The sequence below is a fragment of the Acipenser ruthenus genome, chromosome 11 (genome assembly GCF_902713425.1).
Source record: "Acipenser ruthenus chromosome 11, fAciRut3.2 maternal haplotype, whole genome shotgun sequence".
NCBI classification, from domain to species: domain Eukaryota; kingdom Metazoa; phylum Chordata; class Actinopteri; order Acipenseriformes; family Acipenseridae; genus Acipenser; species Acipenser ruthenus.
In genome coordinates, this window is record NC_081199.1 from 31,793,090 (window position 1) to 31,812,233 (window position 19,144).

The 19,144-nt window shown below is 37.7% G+C and overlaps 1 protein-coding gene across 2 annotated transcripts in view; it reads left to right on the top strand.

Moving 5' to 3' along the window:
* The first annotated feature begins 1,548 nt into the window (after nucleotides 1-1,548).
* Nucleotides 1,549-19,144, top strand: part of LOC117426757 (neurabin-1) — a 28,463-nt gene continuing 10,867 nt past the window's right edge. The window contains exons 1-16 of one of the 2 annotated variants that reach the window (XM_034044699.3): nucleotides 1,549-1,963; nucleotides 2,602-4,443; nucleotides 11,218-11,350; nucleotides 11,478-11,598; nucleotides 12,063-12,167; nucleotides 12,931-13,057; nucleotides 13,663-13,809; nucleotides 13,899-13,952; nucleotides 14,507-14,736; nucleotides 14,937-15,033; nucleotides 15,155-15,338; nucleotides 16,110-16,255; nucleotides 16,934-17,279; nucleotides 17,560-17,629; nucleotides 17,918-17,986; nucleotides 18,247-18,439. In XM_034044699.3, the coding sequence (XP_033900590.3) occupies nucleotides 2,815-4,443; nucleotides 11,218-11,350; nucleotides 11,478-11,598; nucleotides 12,063-12,167; nucleotides 12,931-13,057; nucleotides 13,663-13,809; nucleotides 13,899-13,952; nucleotides 14,507-14,736; nucleotides 14,937-15,033; nucleotides 15,155-15,338; nucleotides 16,110-16,255; nucleotides 16,934-17,279; nucleotides 17,560-17,629; nucleotides 17,918-17,986; nucleotides 18,247-18,439 (3,651 nt within the window). In that variant the 5' untranslated portion in view covers nucleotides 1,549-1,963; nucleotides 2,602-2,814. The remainder of the gene's footprint in view (nucleotides 1,964-2,601; nucleotides 4,444-11,217; nucleotides 11,351-11,477; nucleotides 11,599-12,062; nucleotides 12,168-12,930; nucleotides 13,058-13,662; nucleotides 13,810-13,898; nucleotides 13,953-14,506; nucleotides 14,737-14,936; nucleotides 15,034-15,154; nucleotides 15,339-16,109; nucleotides 16,256-16,933; nucleotides 17,280-17,559; nucleotides 17,630-17,917; nucleotides 17,987-18,246; nucleotides 18,440-19,144) is intronic. The other variant, XM_034044700.3, reaches the window with a different exon arrangement.

The window sequence follows — 19,144 nt, forward strand, 5'->3', positions numbered from 1 at the left end:
AAGTGAATGTACAATATGGCCTAGGCACTGAAAATGCATGCTGGGTCATCATTGAACATCTGGGTACAGGTTGCAACAGACTTTAACACGATCTAGTTTAATGTACAGTAGTGATTATATAGGTCTCCATTTTCTTTTGAGCATATCAAAGTCCTCACCTCCCCCTTAATAACACTGTACAATAAAAAGATACAACGTGTTACACACCCTGCTACTTTATTAAGCATATTTGTGGTTTCCGCCACAATTCAACAGATATAAGTTTGTTTGCAGCTGTTTCACACTAAGCTGCTGTGTAGAAAGAATGGAGAAAGGCCTTGGATGTATTCATTCTGAGCCTGGTGGAACCACTAGCCATAACAAGCCAAGGTGGCTGCTCAGATGATAGATTAGTGAACAACATTTAACAGAGATTACTGTTATTGGGGCAAAATGCACATTATCTAAAGTTTACCCCAATGAAAATCACCCAGCATACCAGAAGTCAAACAAGTAAACCAAACACTACCCAGCATAACTGCATACCATCTATTGCCTGAAAATGTAATGTTATCTGGCATATTTATTCCAGTATACAGTACTAATTTTTGTGTCTCTAAACTACAGGCACTATAGTAAAATAAGAACCGGTGTAGTGTTATAAAGTGGTACATCGTCACAATGTGGTACGCATACCAAAACTTGTCCTGTGTAATGTTAGACAGTGGTATGCTGTGAGATTTTTGTACAGGTGCAATCAATTGCGATGTGATGTGTTTTCCTATTGTCAAACAAAGGTACATTTACCATTAATTAGACATTATTTTTTTGCAAACCATTAATTATAGTTGTTTTTTTTTTTTTTTGCAAACTTAAACTGGAAACAGACAATCGATTTCTCTAAAAAGAAAAAAAAAACAATTCACGACGAACAAGACAAAATGATCAGTCTACCGCAAAATTGCTGCAGTAAAAAAATATTCGCATACTGTTTTCTTAATGGTGGAAAATTATGATAACTTAAATTTAAAAAAAAAAATAGAAAAGCACGAAAACAGCTTAACTACCAGATTTGAACGGGCACGTCTGTGTTTGGAAAGCGGAAGTTGTTTAAGCATACGCGAGCAAGTGTTGTGCACTGGCACTGCGTACCACTTTTTATCCGCGTACCTGTGAAAGTAACACTACACAGGTTTGTTTTTGGGTGGTGCTGGGTGTGGCTTCAAACGTCAAAAATAATTTAGCCTAAAAGATTTATATTTAGTAATTTTTTAAACAGCAATATGGAAAACAAAACAAAAAAAAAACTATGGTCCTTAACGGTTTACTGCGTGGCACAGAATTTGTCATAATATAAAGTTTAACCCTTTAACACATGGCGACTCATATAGGGACGGATAAAAAAAACCTCTCTGAATTCTAGTATTTAGATGGACATATGGACGACGCAAATTAATGATTGCTTCATATGGGGATGCCATTTCCCCCCATATAAAGCAATAGAAACATAATTGGAAAAAATATATTACGTGTCCAAAACTGCTTTTTTCAGATATTTTTAAAAAAAATAATTAATGCGTGAAAGGGTTAAGTTACAAAAGATTACAGAACAAAATCTTTGCTATCCTCCTTTACTAACTTCTTGTCGCACCGTGCTGCGGTGGGAAGTCTGTGCGTTCCCACGCCGTTCCCATGCTTTCTCATTCGCTTGTGCATCCATTCAGTCGAGGGGGGAAGGAAGGCGGTTGCAGCTACAGGAATGTGTGCCCGTGCGCGTTCACGATCGAGTCTATCAGCGTGGCGCGCCGGGGAGCGCTGTGCACGCGCGGCGGGGCGACAGGTCTGTGTGTGTTTGGGGAGGGAGAAGGGAAACGCAGCAGAGGGAATGATGGCGGTGGAGGAATGATAAGAGTTTGAAATCCTGGACATGAAAATTACAAAGACCTAACCTAGTTTCACCAAGACGCAAAAACTAAAATTGGAGGTAAAGCTCTTTAAAACTTTCTATGGCTACCACGCTTTGTTTTGAGGATTTGGTGATTATGGGAAACTTGCGCAGGAGCTGATCCCAGTGTCTCTAGACTAGTTTCGAGGGGACTGCATCATTTTCAGTACATAAACTGTTTCTAAAGTCAGATTGCATTGCGGTGTCTGTGTTTAGCTACTTTCTTACTGGTAATCGTTATTATATATTAGTTTAACTACTTTATGTCGGTGGTTTAATCGTTTTTTTTTTTTTTTTTTTTTTAAGAAATACTACTAGTATTACTAGGTGTGGAATTTCTTTATATAAGAGAAAGCGGAGTGGGGGCTGCTACCGAAGTATAGTCCATTCTCACAGATTATCTGTGTCTGCTTTTGATTACAAAGAACGAGTAACTGGGATCTTGAGCTTCGATTGGATTCTAGTTTTGTACTAGCCTTTTTTCAAATGTGACTATTACTAAACTTTCGGTTTAGCAGTTGGTTTAACTTGATACAGGTAGCGCGGGCAGTGCCAAACAGTACAACAATTGATTTGTTTTGGCGAGATAGCAGACTTGAAGACAGAAACCCAATGGGCAGAGATTAGTATTAGCTTCAGTGGCTCTTTGATGTTCATTTATACGTTTTTCTTTGTAGATGACCACGATCTGGCCTTTCTGAAGAAAAGACGTCAAGACAGGATTGCTACACTGCGTTCCAGAAAATTCATGGCTATTTGTTAATGTAAACATGTTCCTATCCAATTGAAACAGTAACGAACAGGCAGCAGCGAACTTTACCCACTCATTTTCCTGTACGTGGGTGTTTTATACCTTATCCAATCATCTTTTTTTAATTGATTCCTTCAAAATGATAAAAACCGAGAGCAAAGGCGACCGGACGCTAAGGAGTGCTTCTCCCCACAGAAATGCATACAAATCGGATTTCCACGCGATTAAATGCTCCTTTGATGGGGCTAAACCCAGTGATAGTGCTTTGCAAAAGTCTTACACTAATGGATCAAGTGATGACAGAGAAGACACAAGGGGAAGGCCTTTTGGTACTCGTATAAATAAAATCAAGAACATATTCCTTCAGATGGATGGTCAGCAAAATGAAAATACAGAGGTTAAAATAATGGGAAGGAATGAAATACCTGCAGTGTCTCCGCCAAAGGCACCATTAACCTCCAGTGTGCCAAAAACTAGTTTTCATGGTAGTACCAGCCCAGAATCACCAACTTCTGACAAGGCACCCAAGAGTGAAGATGGAGATTTCGATAAAATAGCGCTTTCTGGAAAGTTTTCGGAAACCAGAAAACTCTTTGAAAGAGGCATCAAGGATCAAACTCCAATTGAAAAACACTCTCCTACTAAAACCAAAGCCAGGGTCTCACTGGGAAGCGTGTCTGATGATGGCAAAAGTCCCAGGCATTCATCAGGGTCATCAGAGAATACTGTGAGCAGCTTAAAGTCTGATCTAAGCCCAACCTCTTTGACTAAAGGATGGCAAAGTGAGAGGAGTGACAGCGAGGGAGGCAAACATCATGTATCCAGGTTGTCATCACTGAATGCTGGCCCCATTTCAAGAAGGCTGGAAAACTTCATGGTGGATAGTGACAATGAAGAACCTAACAGACTCTCCTGCAAAGGGCAACCTGAAACAGAAAGCCAGCAAACTGTACACAGACCCTCAGCTCTTGCTAAGCCAACCTCTCCTATTGGGCACGCCATTATTAAACCTAACATTGGTAGCACTTCTGTATCCAGCCCTTCCTTTAGAGATCAAAAGCAAACACCATCCTCATTGGTCAGCAACAGCTTTAACTTTCAAAGGGAAGAATCATCTGAAGCAGGTAAGGCTGATGGGGATGTGCTCATCAATACAGGCTCTGCCAAGCTGCCTGAAAAGGATGCAACCTTGGATCACACAGCAGTGGGCATGGTCAGGGCGGAGCTGGTCGTAGTACAAAACGAGTCTTCGGAAAGTGATGAAAACGAATACGAAAACGATGTTTTTGAGGAGCTGAAAGCTGAATCGCCGAAACCGGATCAGAGGGAACATCCTATGAACCCCTTTTTAGAGGAGGAGAAACAGGATTTCCCAGTGGATGGAAAAGAAGTTGAGAATACAGTAGAAAAAGTAGTAAGTGGTCACGGTATTGTGCAGGAAGTACAGAAATCAGACAGCAAGGTTGCTGAAGATTACCCAGAGGAAGGCGATGGGGAGGAGGAAGAAGAAGAAGAGAGTGAAATTGAGGAACAGGTTGAGAACAACAGTGTCAAGTTATCCCCAAACATATATGGCATAGAGAATGCAGCTTTTGTAGATGATAAGGATACAGAATCGGAGCACCAGGAAACGGAACCAAAGGCTGAGGAGGAGGCCTATGAAGAGGAATACCAGTCTGGTGCAGACTTGAATGAGATTCCTGGTCTTTCTGATGAAGACGACCCATTACCACGAAGGAAGATTAAGTTTTCGACATCACCAATACAGGTATTTTAAATTTAAGTGGTTAAGTTGGGGAAACCTGGGAGTTTTCTTGTTGTAATACAAAACAACTTAGGAATTGATGCTTTCAAGAGGTTATTTGAAACAATATTTCGGCATTTTTAAAATTATTATTATTATTATTTATTTCTTAGCAGACCCTTATCCAGGGCGACTTACAATCGTAAGCAATTTTAGTTTCATAGGTGTAATGTAAGTTTTATATATTTGTCCTGGCCTTAAATAACATCATTAGCCTTTTTCTCTGCCCCCGTAGTATTGCTTCATTAAACTTTTAATTGTACAGTATGTCTCTTACTAGAGAACATACAGTATGTGTCCATTGTCAGTCCTGCAGCTTTCACAAAGCAGGATAGCACAGGTGGATTTCTAACTAGAAAGGACAGGGGGGCCTCTCAATAGTGTTAATTTATGTGCACAGACTATGGTGTAATTATATCATTTAAGTTCCAACAGATAGAGGGCATATGACCTACAATAATACCAAGTCAACTTTCTGCTGGCTGTGGATTTAGACATTCTTTAGTGAAATGTAACAACATGTATGGCTGGAAACCCAGGGCTCTTATTTTATCTTGGCAGTGTTAGTCCATCATTAACTTGTTAGTGTTTATGGCTCTAGGAATTAGGAAATCCATGAAAAGCCTGGAAATGATTACCTGGATCTTGAACTACATACAGTATGTCAGCATTGAAGCAGTATGTGTGGGGTGTTGTCCATCAGATAAGTTTAATAGGGGGCTCCTGCATGCATCCAGCTGGCCATACCTAAAGAGCAAGGATATTGACCCCGCAGACTGTAAACTGGCCATGGTATGGGCAAGTGATCTTTAGAAAAGAGCACACATGCACAAAAGACTGCAGTTCACCACAGTACGTAAGCACAATTTTTTAAAACCTAGGGGAAGACTTTTAAAAATGTTTTGCTTCGGTACTCTGAATAATTTGTATTTTGTACAGTTTATTTGATGGCCTTTATTTCCATGCAGTACATTAGGCCTACAAATGAGGTCAAAACATTTGATTCTGTTCACATTGGCTTTTTTAACAGCTGAATAAACAAACATTCTGATTTTAATAGAAGTGTAAACTCAGGAGGATGTGTCAGGTAACACTGTCTGGTAAATTGAAACCCTGAGGCAGAAGATTTCAATTACCCTGTGACAGGGTAGCATCACAGCCAAGCTGTTACCAGGAGGTAGAGAGACACAGAAAGCTGCAGTTTCGCGCTCATGCACACGTTTATTACACATTAACAAAATAAACAGGCACAAGGGCTTTCACCCTGTCACATACCCAAAAAAAACATAATGTCCCCAGGTGATTTAAAATAAATAAATAACATAATGCTTAGTTTAGTAGTTATTGCAGCAGTTGGTTTAATGGCGTACAGCTAAAGAACCAACCAGATATAAAGGTATAGAGATTGTGTGGTTTTGAGGTAGAGAGGAAAGATGCACACAGGACAGTCTCCCAGCTCTATAATGTCATTTATGAACTTTTTTGTTACAATATTCAGTGTGTGCCGTGCATTACTGTATCGGCATGCAGAAATGTTGAACAGACAGAAGTGTCTGAAGGATAATTTATCTTCCTTTCAGAAGAATAGGTCAGTTACTGTAAATAGAAACCGCAGTACCAATTTTTTCTACAGTAACTGCAGTGGAGTCATTTTTAGATTTTGTGGCAGGCAGCACATGGAACTGAAGGACTTTGAAAGTGTTGTATTTTAGGAAAATATTAGTGACTTTGCTGTTCTTCTAAAGTATGCTTTACACTGAGGAAGGATTAGCTGAAACGTTTCGCTACTTTTGGCTATAGTAACATAAAATAAGTTTGGTGTGCTTAATTTACAAAAACAAATTCTGCCATGCTGCTGGTCTAGCATACGTTTGTGGTTAAAGTTTAGGGCAAGCATCTATGGATACTGGATTCCTGTGCTGTGCATGCTGTGTGGACCTAAATTAGCAACACAGCTGCAACCTTTATATGTGGACTAGTAAAGTTGGTGTCTGGAGCTACAGTATGTACTGTACGCAGTGAGTGTTGATATGTCTGCACTGTACAGTAGTGGGACAGCAAATAAAAAAAAAAAAAAGAATACAGTGTTGTGCCAAAATAAATATAAATGTCTGAAGTTCAATGGCTGAATAGAAGAAGATGCGCAGTTGGTCTTTATGCCACACTTGCATTATTACTTGTAATTAAAGAACCGCTTTCCTAATTGTTATAAAACTTGGTTTACATTCTTTATTGCATTTCAGAATTCAAAGATAAGTTTCTTGATAAATGGGAGACCCTATCTGTCTGCACATATATTTACATAGATGGATGATGAACAGCAGGTCATTGCAGTCTATTTTTAATGATATTAATGGCTCTAATTGTGTATATCTTGAACCTGCTCAAAGTAACATGTACTGGATTGGTCTACAGACTTACTGCTTATCTTCAGGACTGATCATCTGAATTTGATTACGCTTTTCATACTACTTACTTGCAGCACTTACTAAGCACCATGCACAGGGAACAGTGTGCATCTACTGTATCGGCTAATTCAGCACACTGAAAACGTCTCCAAATACTGCTTTGTAAGGAAGGCTTTTTACAATTGGTCATGTGGATTACTGCTCCAGGTTTATATGAAACTTGAGCTTTGTGTATAATTGGCATTCCCTAAGAAAGCTTTTGTTTGTATGTGCTTTGGGAGTCTTGGCTTGAACCTGCTTGTTGCTGACTTTATAACTAGCAATGAAACAGTTGTAATGCAAAGTGTTAATTTATCATTTTGATTGAAGACACTGGTGTCTGACCATTTATGGGCAATGTCCATAGATGTAAATAACACTTAATGCATTGTTTATATATATAGATAGATAGATAGATAGATATATAAATGTCAGGGTTCGTAATGGAACATGAAACAAGCAGTGTGATTGGTCGAGCAATTTTACTTACACTTGCTTACAGACGCACAGCTGTAACTATGAAACTGAGTGACCAGTTACCTGTAAAAAATCCCACAGTATTAAGTAGACATGCCAGTTTGGATGAAGAGGAATTAAATGAACTGGAAGACAGAAGAACAAAAAAAAGAAACAAACGTCAAGACATCGTTGAATTTATTTTTATTCCTCACGTCTGTTCTGCTCAGTGTGTCTGCACTGACAGGAAGAAAAACACTATGCCTTCTCAACTCCGCCCCCTGGTGTATTTTTTCAATGGCAATGTGCACACAATAATAAAAAAAACACATATGCGTATACGTACTGGATTGTGCTAAGTCAGTGCCCCGGTTTGAACGATCCACGTCCCTATCTTTTAGCTGGAAGTAAAATTTTCACCATTCATTTCCGGTTCTTAATAACCATGCAGTGATGTTGATAACCTGAGGGGAAATATCACAGCTCATGTGAATAGAAAAAAACTGCCTAGAAGTAGTTACTCTGTGCATTAATGATTCAGACAATTACTTGCATCATCAATGATAAAGATTCAAATAACGAAGACGTGGAGTTTGTCGGTTTCGAATCAGATGATACAGACTCCGCAGTCTGATTGATTGCGTTTTCCTGTTGTTACGCTACAATACATATTTTGGATCATTTTATATTTTTTTGACACTGCAAGAGCTTGGAACAGGCATTTTTTTTAATATTGAACATTTTAATGCTATAGTGCTGCTTTGGATGATACAGTAAGTTATTAGTTCATGTTGTGTTTTCACACAGGACACTTCAGTTTCTTACTTCGAGATAATGGAAAGCCATTTATTTTAGTGGAGTGAAGATTTCCTGTGTTTATATATTTTTTAAATGTAGCTACTTTTATTTTATGAAAATATTTGAAATGACAAAACAGTGGACGTACTGCAGCAACTTTGAATTATTTCACCAGTCAATATATTAACTGTACTAATTGATTCTATAGCGTGACTGTGTGCTGTGCTCTACCTTTTGAATTAAGCTAATTGTAAATGTAATCTAATGTTGTTAATGCCTGTAATTTTACCCCTGCCTGAGTCAATGCCCCTCCCCCCCCCATGTATTTCACAGACAGTAGTTAATTTAAGTTCGTTTTAACAAGTAGTCTTAATACACTGCTGCAGTGTACTTTCGTCTTGCAGTTCTGCATGATGTTTTGTATCATATTTTAGTACTGTGGTGACATTTCTTTGTGTTAGGTAGCACAGTCATGCATATTAGCAGTCATTGGAAAGTGCTGCAGTGTCGTTGGAAGCAGTTACGATAAGTACTGTGCTAAACCAATGGTTTCTCTGGAGCTGAAATTCGAATCGGTACTGCATTAAACCCCTTCCCAGATACCAGATTTTGAAAATAATAATAATAATAGCACTGCCTTAGAGAATGAAACCTGAAACGCTAGACTGAGAAACCGATCATAGAATAGAATGGGAAACTTGACGTACGCAGGTACGGCATGGTACTGTAAGTGGGTTTTCATTTGACGTACGTGCGTATGTCATGGTGTTGAAGAGGTTAAGAAAGCATGTGTATGCTGGTCTCTATGTACAGTACTTTAATGCTTTAAAACAAACTGCTTAAAGAGAGAGACACTGACAGTGCCCTAAAAAGAGTTTGGATGAGAGCAGAAAGGTGGGCAGGAATTCAATAATTCATTATTACTTACAAGCACATTTACAAGTATATCAAAAGTCAAATCATGGCACATGTAGCCTACATAAGTTTGTAAAATCTGCTAGATTTCAATATATATATTTTTGTCACTGTACTGGGTTTTAGCAAAACCTGTTTAGCTTGTTATCTGTCCTCACTAAAACAGGAAGCCAGGTAACAATATGTGACCCTTACAGTGGAGGTTACATCTGTGACAATTACTAATCAAGCTTTAACTAAAGCTTTTAATAGAAAGTTAAAACAATTCTACAAGTCTTCCCTGTCATTAAGCCAACAGCACATTGCTGGAGAAGTCTGTCCCGACCTGCATTCCATTTCCATAACTCTAAGTATCTTGACAGACACTTTTCTTGAATGCCACATGTAGAATCCCTTCCAGAAGGCATTACTAATGTTACCTCTGAAAGACTAACCCAGTTTAGTTAGTGTAAATGAGAACATGGGCCCTATATGTTGGATGTGGATTTTTATTATTCTAGAGGGTAAATATAATATTACTAAACGTCATAAATAATCAAGACTACAAGCAAGAAGAGCAGCACCTTTCATGAGGCCATTTTGATGTTGTGGGCTGTTTTAATAAAGAGGTAAGTTTTAAATGTGTTGGCTCTTTTGTAAGACAAGTTGTTAGAGCTATTGAGTTTCAATGAAGAAAAGAACATTGTTCAGAATTAGTGAGGTATTCCTTAGCAACCAAAACTGTTCTGCTTTAGAAAAGAAGTCTCAGGAGAGTCCAAGTGCTAGTGAAAATATTGTGAGACTTTACATGTGCACAGCTATAGAATTTCCAGAATCTGGGTTCTAATTTTAATAACATGGGCTAGCAGCTGTCTTCTTTCTGCCTGTTTCACAAACAAACATTTGAAGAAAGAAAGAACTTCTGTATGTTTTCATGTTTGAAAAAAGTATTGTTTACAGTATCTTAGAACTTTTGAGGTATGACCTGTAGAAGTAAAATTACAATGACGAACGCAAATGTTTTTATAAATTGAGTCTTGCAGACAGTGCCATGCTATCATTTTCAGGAAATGCCAGTAATTCCAATGGGATTTATTTTGTAGAAAGTGCATTGTTTGTAAACTTTGTAAATATTCATGGTAAGATTGTCGTCTACTGTACATTTTACCACACTGTAAGACCCAGATTCTTCAATTGAAAGACTTTCAAAGCCACAGCAGCATCCAACTAAAATGAACTTGCAATAAACAGGCCAGAATCTGCATCAGGAGAGCTGGCACTTGCTGCATGCTTTTATTTGGGAGGTGATGAGTAAAACGTGTCTCTTTTGAGCAGTGATCTTTCCCACAAACCTGCTTAAATATTCTACACAACTGTGACCTAGTTTTAATTCAGGTTATTCTAGTGGAACTCCGTCTCAGATAACTTTGAACATGCACATTAAACACAAGCTTAGCAACAGAACATTCTCAGAAGTATAATAAAGTCTAAAAAAAACAAAAAAAAACGATGTGGGCTGTGGTCGTGACCATACATGGCAGTGAGGCCTTACCAAAAGCCAGCTTGATCTGTCAGCTGTGAGGGTTTGTACTGTAAATAAATCAAAATCTCCTTTGCCTGACACACCTATTTGTTTGCAGGTCTAGGCATGAAGCCGTTTGTTTCTCATTGTATTTAACAGCCGATGACACCCTTGTATTGTATCTTCAGCTGGATTTATCACGGCTTGAGTTACTTCGCTTGCTTTTTTGGGACCCCTTGAGAGCTGTATTCTGAACTAAAAATGTCTGTCTTGTTTCGTTTTTATTTTCACATGTGCACGTCTTACTCTTATTTTTTTGTACATCATTGAAACGTTGGTAGTATTCAGTGAGACAACTCCTTTTCTCTGAGGTGTGGGGCAAGTGGCGACCAGTTACATTACAAAAGTATCCCTCATATCATAAGTTAGTACTGCAGCTGCGTACTGTTTTTATACAGTTTCTTGTATGGGTGTTGGTAACTGGTAACTTCTCAAATGTTGGTAAACGATCAGACGTTTTGCAAAGGGAAATGGTGTTTGTGTATCAAATACTGAAACCTGACCACTTAAAAAAAAGCAGTTTCAGAGAAATTGATTTTTATTTTGTTTTTTGTGTTCTAGGTTTTCAGCACATACTCCAACGAGGACTATGATAGGCGCAATGATGACGTTGACCCTGTTTCTGCATCTGCAGAGTACGAACTGGAGAAGAGGGTGGAAAAAATGGATGTGTTCCCTGTTGAAATTGAAAAGGGTAAATACTTGCTCATCAACATCCTATAGAGACAACATAACCTAATAGATGTGCAAAGAATCCATAAGATCTGTTAAATGCATGACTTCTGCATTTCTGAATAACTGTCTCTTCCATTGAAATGTAGGAGACAACGGTCTGGGAATCAGCATTATAGGAATGGGTGTGGGTGCAGACCAGGGTCTAGAAAAGCTTGGTATATTTGTGAAGACTATCACTGAGGGTGGAGCTGCTGAAAGAGATGGCCGGTAAGTCATTTTTAATCGTACATAATCTGTAATTTTAATACTTTTTGATGTGTGGTTGTTTCTATGAAAGCGTGTGTGACTGTTTTGCTGGATTTAAATTTTTGTACGGATCCTTAACAGTGGAGGAACGGAATCAGAACCATTCCAGATTTTTCAAACAAACAATCCCTCCAAAACGCCCCAAAACACCCGCTGGCTATAAATAAATCTATGAGCATGAGATAAGAACATTCTTCTAACTGGATTAGATAACATAGTTCAGTACAATACAGAGTACACTCTCCTCCCATAACTATGTTGTATTCATTTTGAAAATAATTTACTATAGTGACTAAGAAACCAGCCATTGTTTCGTGAAGTGGCAGGTAAGTTTAAGGGAGTTTCTATGTTAGTTTTTAACATGCTGTCGATTGCTTGCTGTGAGCCCCATAGTATTTCATGATATGTACCTGTTCTTCATTCAGGATCTGCATTAATGATCAGATTGTGGAAGTGGATGGCACCAGCTTAGTGGGAGTTACCCAGTTCTTTGCAGCAACAGTTCTGAAGAACACCAAAGGGACAGTCAGGTACGTTTTGCACTCTATTTATTTATTTGTTGTTTGTTTGTTTAAATATTTTATTTTTTTGTTTTGTTTAATATATTTTTTATTTAGGTAGCTATTGCAAAAAGTAAATGGCAATAAGTCTATCAAAAACATTGCTTGTTTTTGTTAATCAAGGAGCTCCATAGTTTATACTATTTCTACAGTAACGGAAGGATCGCACTTACCCTGCTGTCCTATAATTAATTTCATAGAAATTGTATTCAACGCATAATGACAAATGTTATAAACTTGGCTAAGGACACATGCTGAATGCATTTAATTAGATTAAATTAATTTCCAAGGCCTTTGGGAACATGCTTGATTATCTACTGAAACAGTGAACATTTAGTTTAATACCAGACATCCTACAGTATGCGTACACATAGCAGTAAACATTAATCTTTAAACTGAGCAGAGAATTGAGTATTAATATTTTAAATCAGTCCAAAAGTACCAGCTTTAACTGAGTACTGTACAAGTTAGTTCATGTGCAAAGCTTCTGCCTTTTTTTTTTCCCCCTTATCCATTGGATCTTGGTTGGAAAAAAAAAATTGTACTTGTGACACGTGTAGCATGAGTCAACCTCGACTATTTACTTTTTTGACTCACTTCCTGTCAAATGTAGATTGGTGATGACTTCATATCTGTGGTAATTGCAGTTCACACACCATTGATGTCTTTTGGAAGGTTAGGCTGCTGTAATGTACATGTGTAAGATGGAAAGCGCTGCTGTTTTATCATTTAGCTTCCTCATTGGTCGAGAGAAGCCTGGAACACACAGTGAGGTGGCTCGTCTCATCAGTGAGACATTGGAACAAGAAAAGTGCCAGCAGGAGGAATTGGAAGAGCACTATGATCAGTCAACGGACGAGGCAAGTTTTACATAACAAAAAAATGCAGTCCTTAACTTCTATATAAATAATTTGCTCTTATTAGAAGTTTCTATTGAGATCCAGACCACTATGCTTATAGCACCTCCCACATGTTCCAGGTCATTTTCCAGCAACAGGGATCTAATAGAGACACATTTTTACTTGAGAACCATGGATAACTTCAAAAACACTCCAGTCATAGATTGTAAAATAAAACTTAGAAAAGTCAAGTTGGCAATCTTTTTGGCTTGTGCCTTCATCAATGTACTGATGTACTTGAGTTTCTGATCAATTTTACATTTACAGTATATCTAGCAAACCACTTGGGAAAAACCTTATCTAGCTGGGAGAATTCTTGGTTAAGACATGCTTTATCATAAACTACTGGGAGGTAATATCAGAATCTGGATATATATGATGAAAGATATCCGTTACTAGCAGTACCGGATAATTTTAAACAATAGGCAACTCAGTTAAGTGTCTCTGACTTCTAATTTAGTTGCCAGCATTATAGCTATCAAGTATTCATACTCCTGCGTTTCTGATCGCTGGTTCATGTTGTTCTATTGATCTTTAGTATCATGTGTTTTGTATGTGACTTTTAGGATGAGCATGATGAAGATGAGGATGAGGATGAGGTATTGGGATCAAGCTTTCGTGAAAAGTCTGAGATTTTTGAACTACCTGAAAATGAAGATATGTTTTTACCATCGAATATGGACTTTGCACAGCTGGCTTTCAAATTTAAAGAGGTATTTTGAAATCTTGGTTAAATATAGCACAAACTACCACACACCAGTTCCCATTTGTTGAGTGAACCTGTTTTTAATTATTTTTACAGCTACAACTACAGCATGCTGTGACAACAGCTGAAATCACCCAGTTGAAAGAAAAGGTAAGTGGAATTTTAATCTGCATTCTACAGAAATTGGATTTCTAAATGGATAACTATATTGAGCAGAACTACAAACCCTTAAAAAAAATTGGGGGAAAAGTACTTTTATTAGCTATGGTCTGCTGCAGGATATAGTGGAGATACCCGTGGTAATGTTTGTCATGCTGGGTAAAATCATGGGAACTGCTCATCCAATTGGAATGAAACTTGGTCTAGGATTTTTCAGTGCTAGCTAGAAAGCCTTGGTAACCTACTTTTGGAAATCTCTTCAGAACTACTCACCTGGATTTGATGAAATATGCTAAGGCATCTATTGTGAGATGATACTCTAAATCCTGTGGCTGTAGGGCAGGGTGACTGTTTCACATACTCTATTTATCTCTGTAACAATTGGTCTAAATTTGTTGAACCTGTGCATAGATGTTTGTAATGACATTCCATATGCTGCAGTTGTAGGTCATTGCCACCCTACAATGTTTTTAAATGTGTTTGGTTGGAGATGTGTGTGATACTCTAAATACCTTGCTAACGAGTTTGAACTCTTCTAATTTCAGTTAACGGCTAAAGAAACAGAGAAAGCAGAGTGGGAAACTATGCAGACTCAGCTACAGAAAGACACTGAAGAAAATAAGGAAAAAATGAAAAAGCTAGAGACTTACTGGCTAGAAGCACAAACCCTGTGCAAAACAGCGAACGAGCATCTTAAGGAAACACAGTCTCAGTATGATGCACTGGACAAGAGATACAACAAGGCCAAGAAACTTCTCAAGGACTACCAACAGAAGTGCGTGAGCCCTGGGTTTGCCTTTTAATGTGTATTGCTTGTCAATATCAATGTACTTTTTCCGAAGTGAAATTGCAGTGTGATCTGGTTTTGTTTGTTTGTTTTTTTTCCTGGTAATGGCATGCTTTTGATTTGCTGTAGAGTTTGACATGTGTGGGAATCAATGTTGTTATTTTGTGTTGCTGTCCCCCCCCCCCCAGGGAAATAGATTTTGTTAAAAAGGAAGAGGATCAAAAAAGAGCTCTTGATGAGAAAGACAGAGTGCATCAGGAGCAGCTCAAGAAATTGCAGTACAGGGTAAACAAGTACTTACTGTTTGTTATGCATGAAAACATCAGATACATGTTTCACAACCATTATAGAAATTGACAAGAGCCTTGAATAAAGTTACATGATTGAGCGTGTTCTGTTCCTATAGATAGCAGAGCTGGAAGCCCAGGCATTCTCCGGGGGACAGAAAGCACTTGTACGCAGTAAAGCTGATCTGGCGGAGGAGAACCCCAGGCTGGGGAGTACTGAACAGCTGGAAGGTGTATGGGGTGTGGAGGAAGAGGCTAAAGGGACAGTCAAGAAAGCACAGTCTGTTGACACTTTACTTTCTGGTAAGTTTTTTCATTGAGGTTGCAGAACTACTAAAATATACTATGGTAGGTTCTTGGACAAAAGTTTTAACTAGAAGGCTTTGTCTCTTCCTTTCAAATCTGTGGAATTTTACTACATGTAGATTAATCATCCAAGCAGTTCAGCTGCTATATCTAATAGTTGATCAACTTCACGTAAAGGAAACCGTTGATAGACAAATCCATACATTAGTCTTGTTTGCATTTTATTTGTATAAGTTATTATTTTATTTTGTCTTTATGATTGTCATTCTTTATTGTGCAGCCACATATATCCTGATTTTTGGGGTTTCTTTTTTCGACCCAGCTTTTTTCCTTAAATTAGAATTGTAGTGATTCAAAGTGGGTTATTTTTGTTAAAGTTCTGTTGCCACCTTTGAATGTAAATCTCTCTTTCCTACTTTCACATGAGAAGAGACTGTTGCGATCTTGAAAGCTTGTGATTAATTATTGTTTAGTTAGTCCAATAAACAGGTATCATATCTCCTCTTTGTCTGTCGTTTCTGGACTGATACGGCTACTATTTCATCTATTAATGGTTAAATAAAAATACAAGGACAAATGGTTGTTCTTGGTAGATGATACAGTCAAAATGCAACAAAACTAACATGTAAAGCACAAAAATGTATGCATTTTAAAACAAATGTTTTGTATACAAAATAAACATGATGTAATTAAGAAGAATTTTATACATAAAAATTTAGCTGTGCTTTAATGTATTTTTCCTGTTAATCTTTTTGACAATAATTGCAGATTTGGATGACCTGGTCCCAGAAACGGTCAGGTTAGATACCAGTGCTAACAAGGCAAAGGCACAGCTTTCTCTAAAAGCAAAAAGGCAACCGCCATCTCGAAACAAACTAAGAGAAACTCTTGGCACTGGGGATCAAAACGGAAAGGTTTGTTTGAGATAACTCTGTGATAATGTTTGACTTGGAGACTATAATTGTACTAGTTTTATTACTGCATGATTTAATAAATCTGGTTCTTCTTAGCATTATATAATGCACGACATATTTTTATTGTAGTAGTGCATTCATATTTAACCTTCTGTTATTAAGCAACATACATGTGTACTATTTTAAGACATTGGGTATAACACAGCTTTTTCTGAAGTTCTGATTATTTTCTTATTCTACTCCCATATTTTCCCATAACCATGACTGAAACCTCTTTCTGAGATTAGTTGTGTAGGCCTAGTAGTTGTTTTTATATAACTTATAGCTAGGTTTAAGTGACTTGTACTACTGTATTTGTAATTTTTAGGTTGTCAGTGATGGTCTGTGGCCAAAGGTTAAATAGGGGAAAGGTTTATGTGCAATGCATTTCTTAAATGTTTTAAAATCATCTCAGTCTTACCCCTGTGTTTTAGACTGAAAAATGATTCCCCTAGAGGTAAAGATAAAAAAAAAAACAATTCTACTTATCGGTGCTCTCAAATTACTTCTCTTCTCGACTAAATTGAAACTTCTTGCTGTCTGCAGCTTAGTAAGCAATTATGTACCAATTTTTGAGGTTTTTTTTGGTGGGAATCTCATACTAACATCTTTTTCTTTTTTATGTTTTTTGCTTTACAGGAGAATAACGAGAGTGCAGTTACACAGTCTGAAGCTCTGTGTGTACAAAATGAAATGGCTTCCACAAAGGCCATTCAAGAAACACTTTCACTGTCTTTAACCAGATCATATTCTGGAGACAGACAAAAGACTGAAAAACCTGAAGTTGCAGAAAACACTCCAAGTAGACCAGAGCCAAGCTGTACTGTTCCCCCCCGGGCTTCTCCGCTCCACAGAACTAACAATGAAGACAGTGTGAGCCCAGGCCAGTCCACTTCCAAAGAGACTTCCAGTCCCAACTCTCCCACAGGATTCCTCCGGAACGTCAAGAAGAGAGAGTCCAAAGGCAAAGGCAAAGAGGCCAAAGGTAAGACAAACCAAGCCAATTTTATATGCAAAAAATTGAGGGTGTCCTTTACTTTGTGGATGTAAAAGTATCGGTGTAAAAGTTCTTTATGTTGAGGAGTCTATTTGTAAAGAGTTTGAATAAAGGAGAACACCACCTATTAATTAACTAAGTAATATTTCAAGTTGTTATGCTTATTTTGTAATTTTTTTTTTTTGTTCATCCTTTCAAAAAACAGGAGTAAATTAGTTAAACACATTTTAAATATGCCACCAATCTTTGTTTTTATTTATTTTTATAGATGAGAAGGTATCGGAAGCAAATTACAGCCCATCTTTAGGAAAACCGAAAAGAAGATTTCCTGATTTTGGGTAAATGCTTAACTGTTTCTCTTTTGACATACAATGATTTATTCTAAACATGTTACAAAGAGATTGTGCAGGTTAATTTTGTTGCTTGATCTCTTCATTGTATTCTGTCAGCATTAAGCTAAAAATAACAGAAACTGTTAAAATCTTTAAGCTTGACCATCAAGCATCTATAGAGGGTATATTTTATTAATTCTTGTCTAAATCCTTTAACCGGTGATAGAAACCAATTGCATCTTTACCTTTTATGTTAGCTTTAGAAGTAACATCTTGATCTCTTCTTCAAAACAGCGGCCTTCGGAAATCGGGTGGCAAAGGGAAGAAAGACAAAGAGAGTCTGAGAAGCTCAATGGGCAGCAGGTAAGATTATTTATCATTTTACACATCCACAGATAGACAGACTTTTTTTCAACATAATGAAGATGTTTGGTTCATCCTGCAAAACTGTCTGTTAAAACTGTATGTTCTGTCCATGGTTTCAGATAAGTAAATACATTTTTAATCAGCAACACTGTCACCCTTGTGTATGTGAATGCTGTCTGCTAAGGCTCTGTTATAAAGCAGCTTGGTATAGCATGGATACAGTAAATGATAGATGTCATTGAACTCTGATTGCTCAGGGGCTCTGGGGATCTACTAGAAGATTCTGGTGGTAACCTATCTCCAGCTGAATCCATGTCATCCATCCCTACCTGCATGCCTTTCTCCTGGTTTGGGGACAGTCACAAGGAGCCTGCTTCATCAAGTACAAGCCTCCATTACACTTCAACTGAGACCGCACTAGAGCACGGCCAGGAGAAAAGCAAAAATAAGGTGGGTGGAGCAAAGTGGAAAAAGCTTAACTACGAATCCCGTTGGTGTTCCAAGTTTGTCAAACCTTTCCCAAATGTGGCAAGTTTTTTTTTTTTTTTTTTTTAAATACATGTTACATAGGGAGGGCATTAAAATATATCCCCACACATTCGTTGTGTTCAAGCAGCCATTTTAGGTTTAACACCTACTAGATTTTGGATAGAGCAGTTTTACAATAATATTTGTAATAGACACCTGCTTTACAATATGCTCTACAGAATATTTTGCTGTCTGTTTCTAGTAAAATATGGCAAGATACAAAAAAAATGAGGTCTAGCTACTATAACCATTTGCTGAGGACTTCACATCTTTTACAGGATTTGTGTTTGTCGTAGACTCTTGTTAAATGTTTGTTTAGCAGGGTAAGTTGGTGTTAGACCCTCAAATCTTCACTTCCTGAAGAAAAAGTAAACAAAATATGCTGCGCTCCAACTTTATGCTGTTTTTTTTTATGTTTTTGTTTCTGGAACATTGTGATGCGTTTTCTGGTAAACCGAGTTAATTCATGCTCTGTGCACGTTTCACATGTGAAAAAGGCAAGTGTCTTATAAATCGACTGCAGGACTCAAATTTCAGTCAGCAGTGTTTGTCTGCATGAGATTTTCCCAGGCTACTCGGAGTACGTTTTCAGGGATGACATTTGGCAAATGAAGAGAACATGACTCT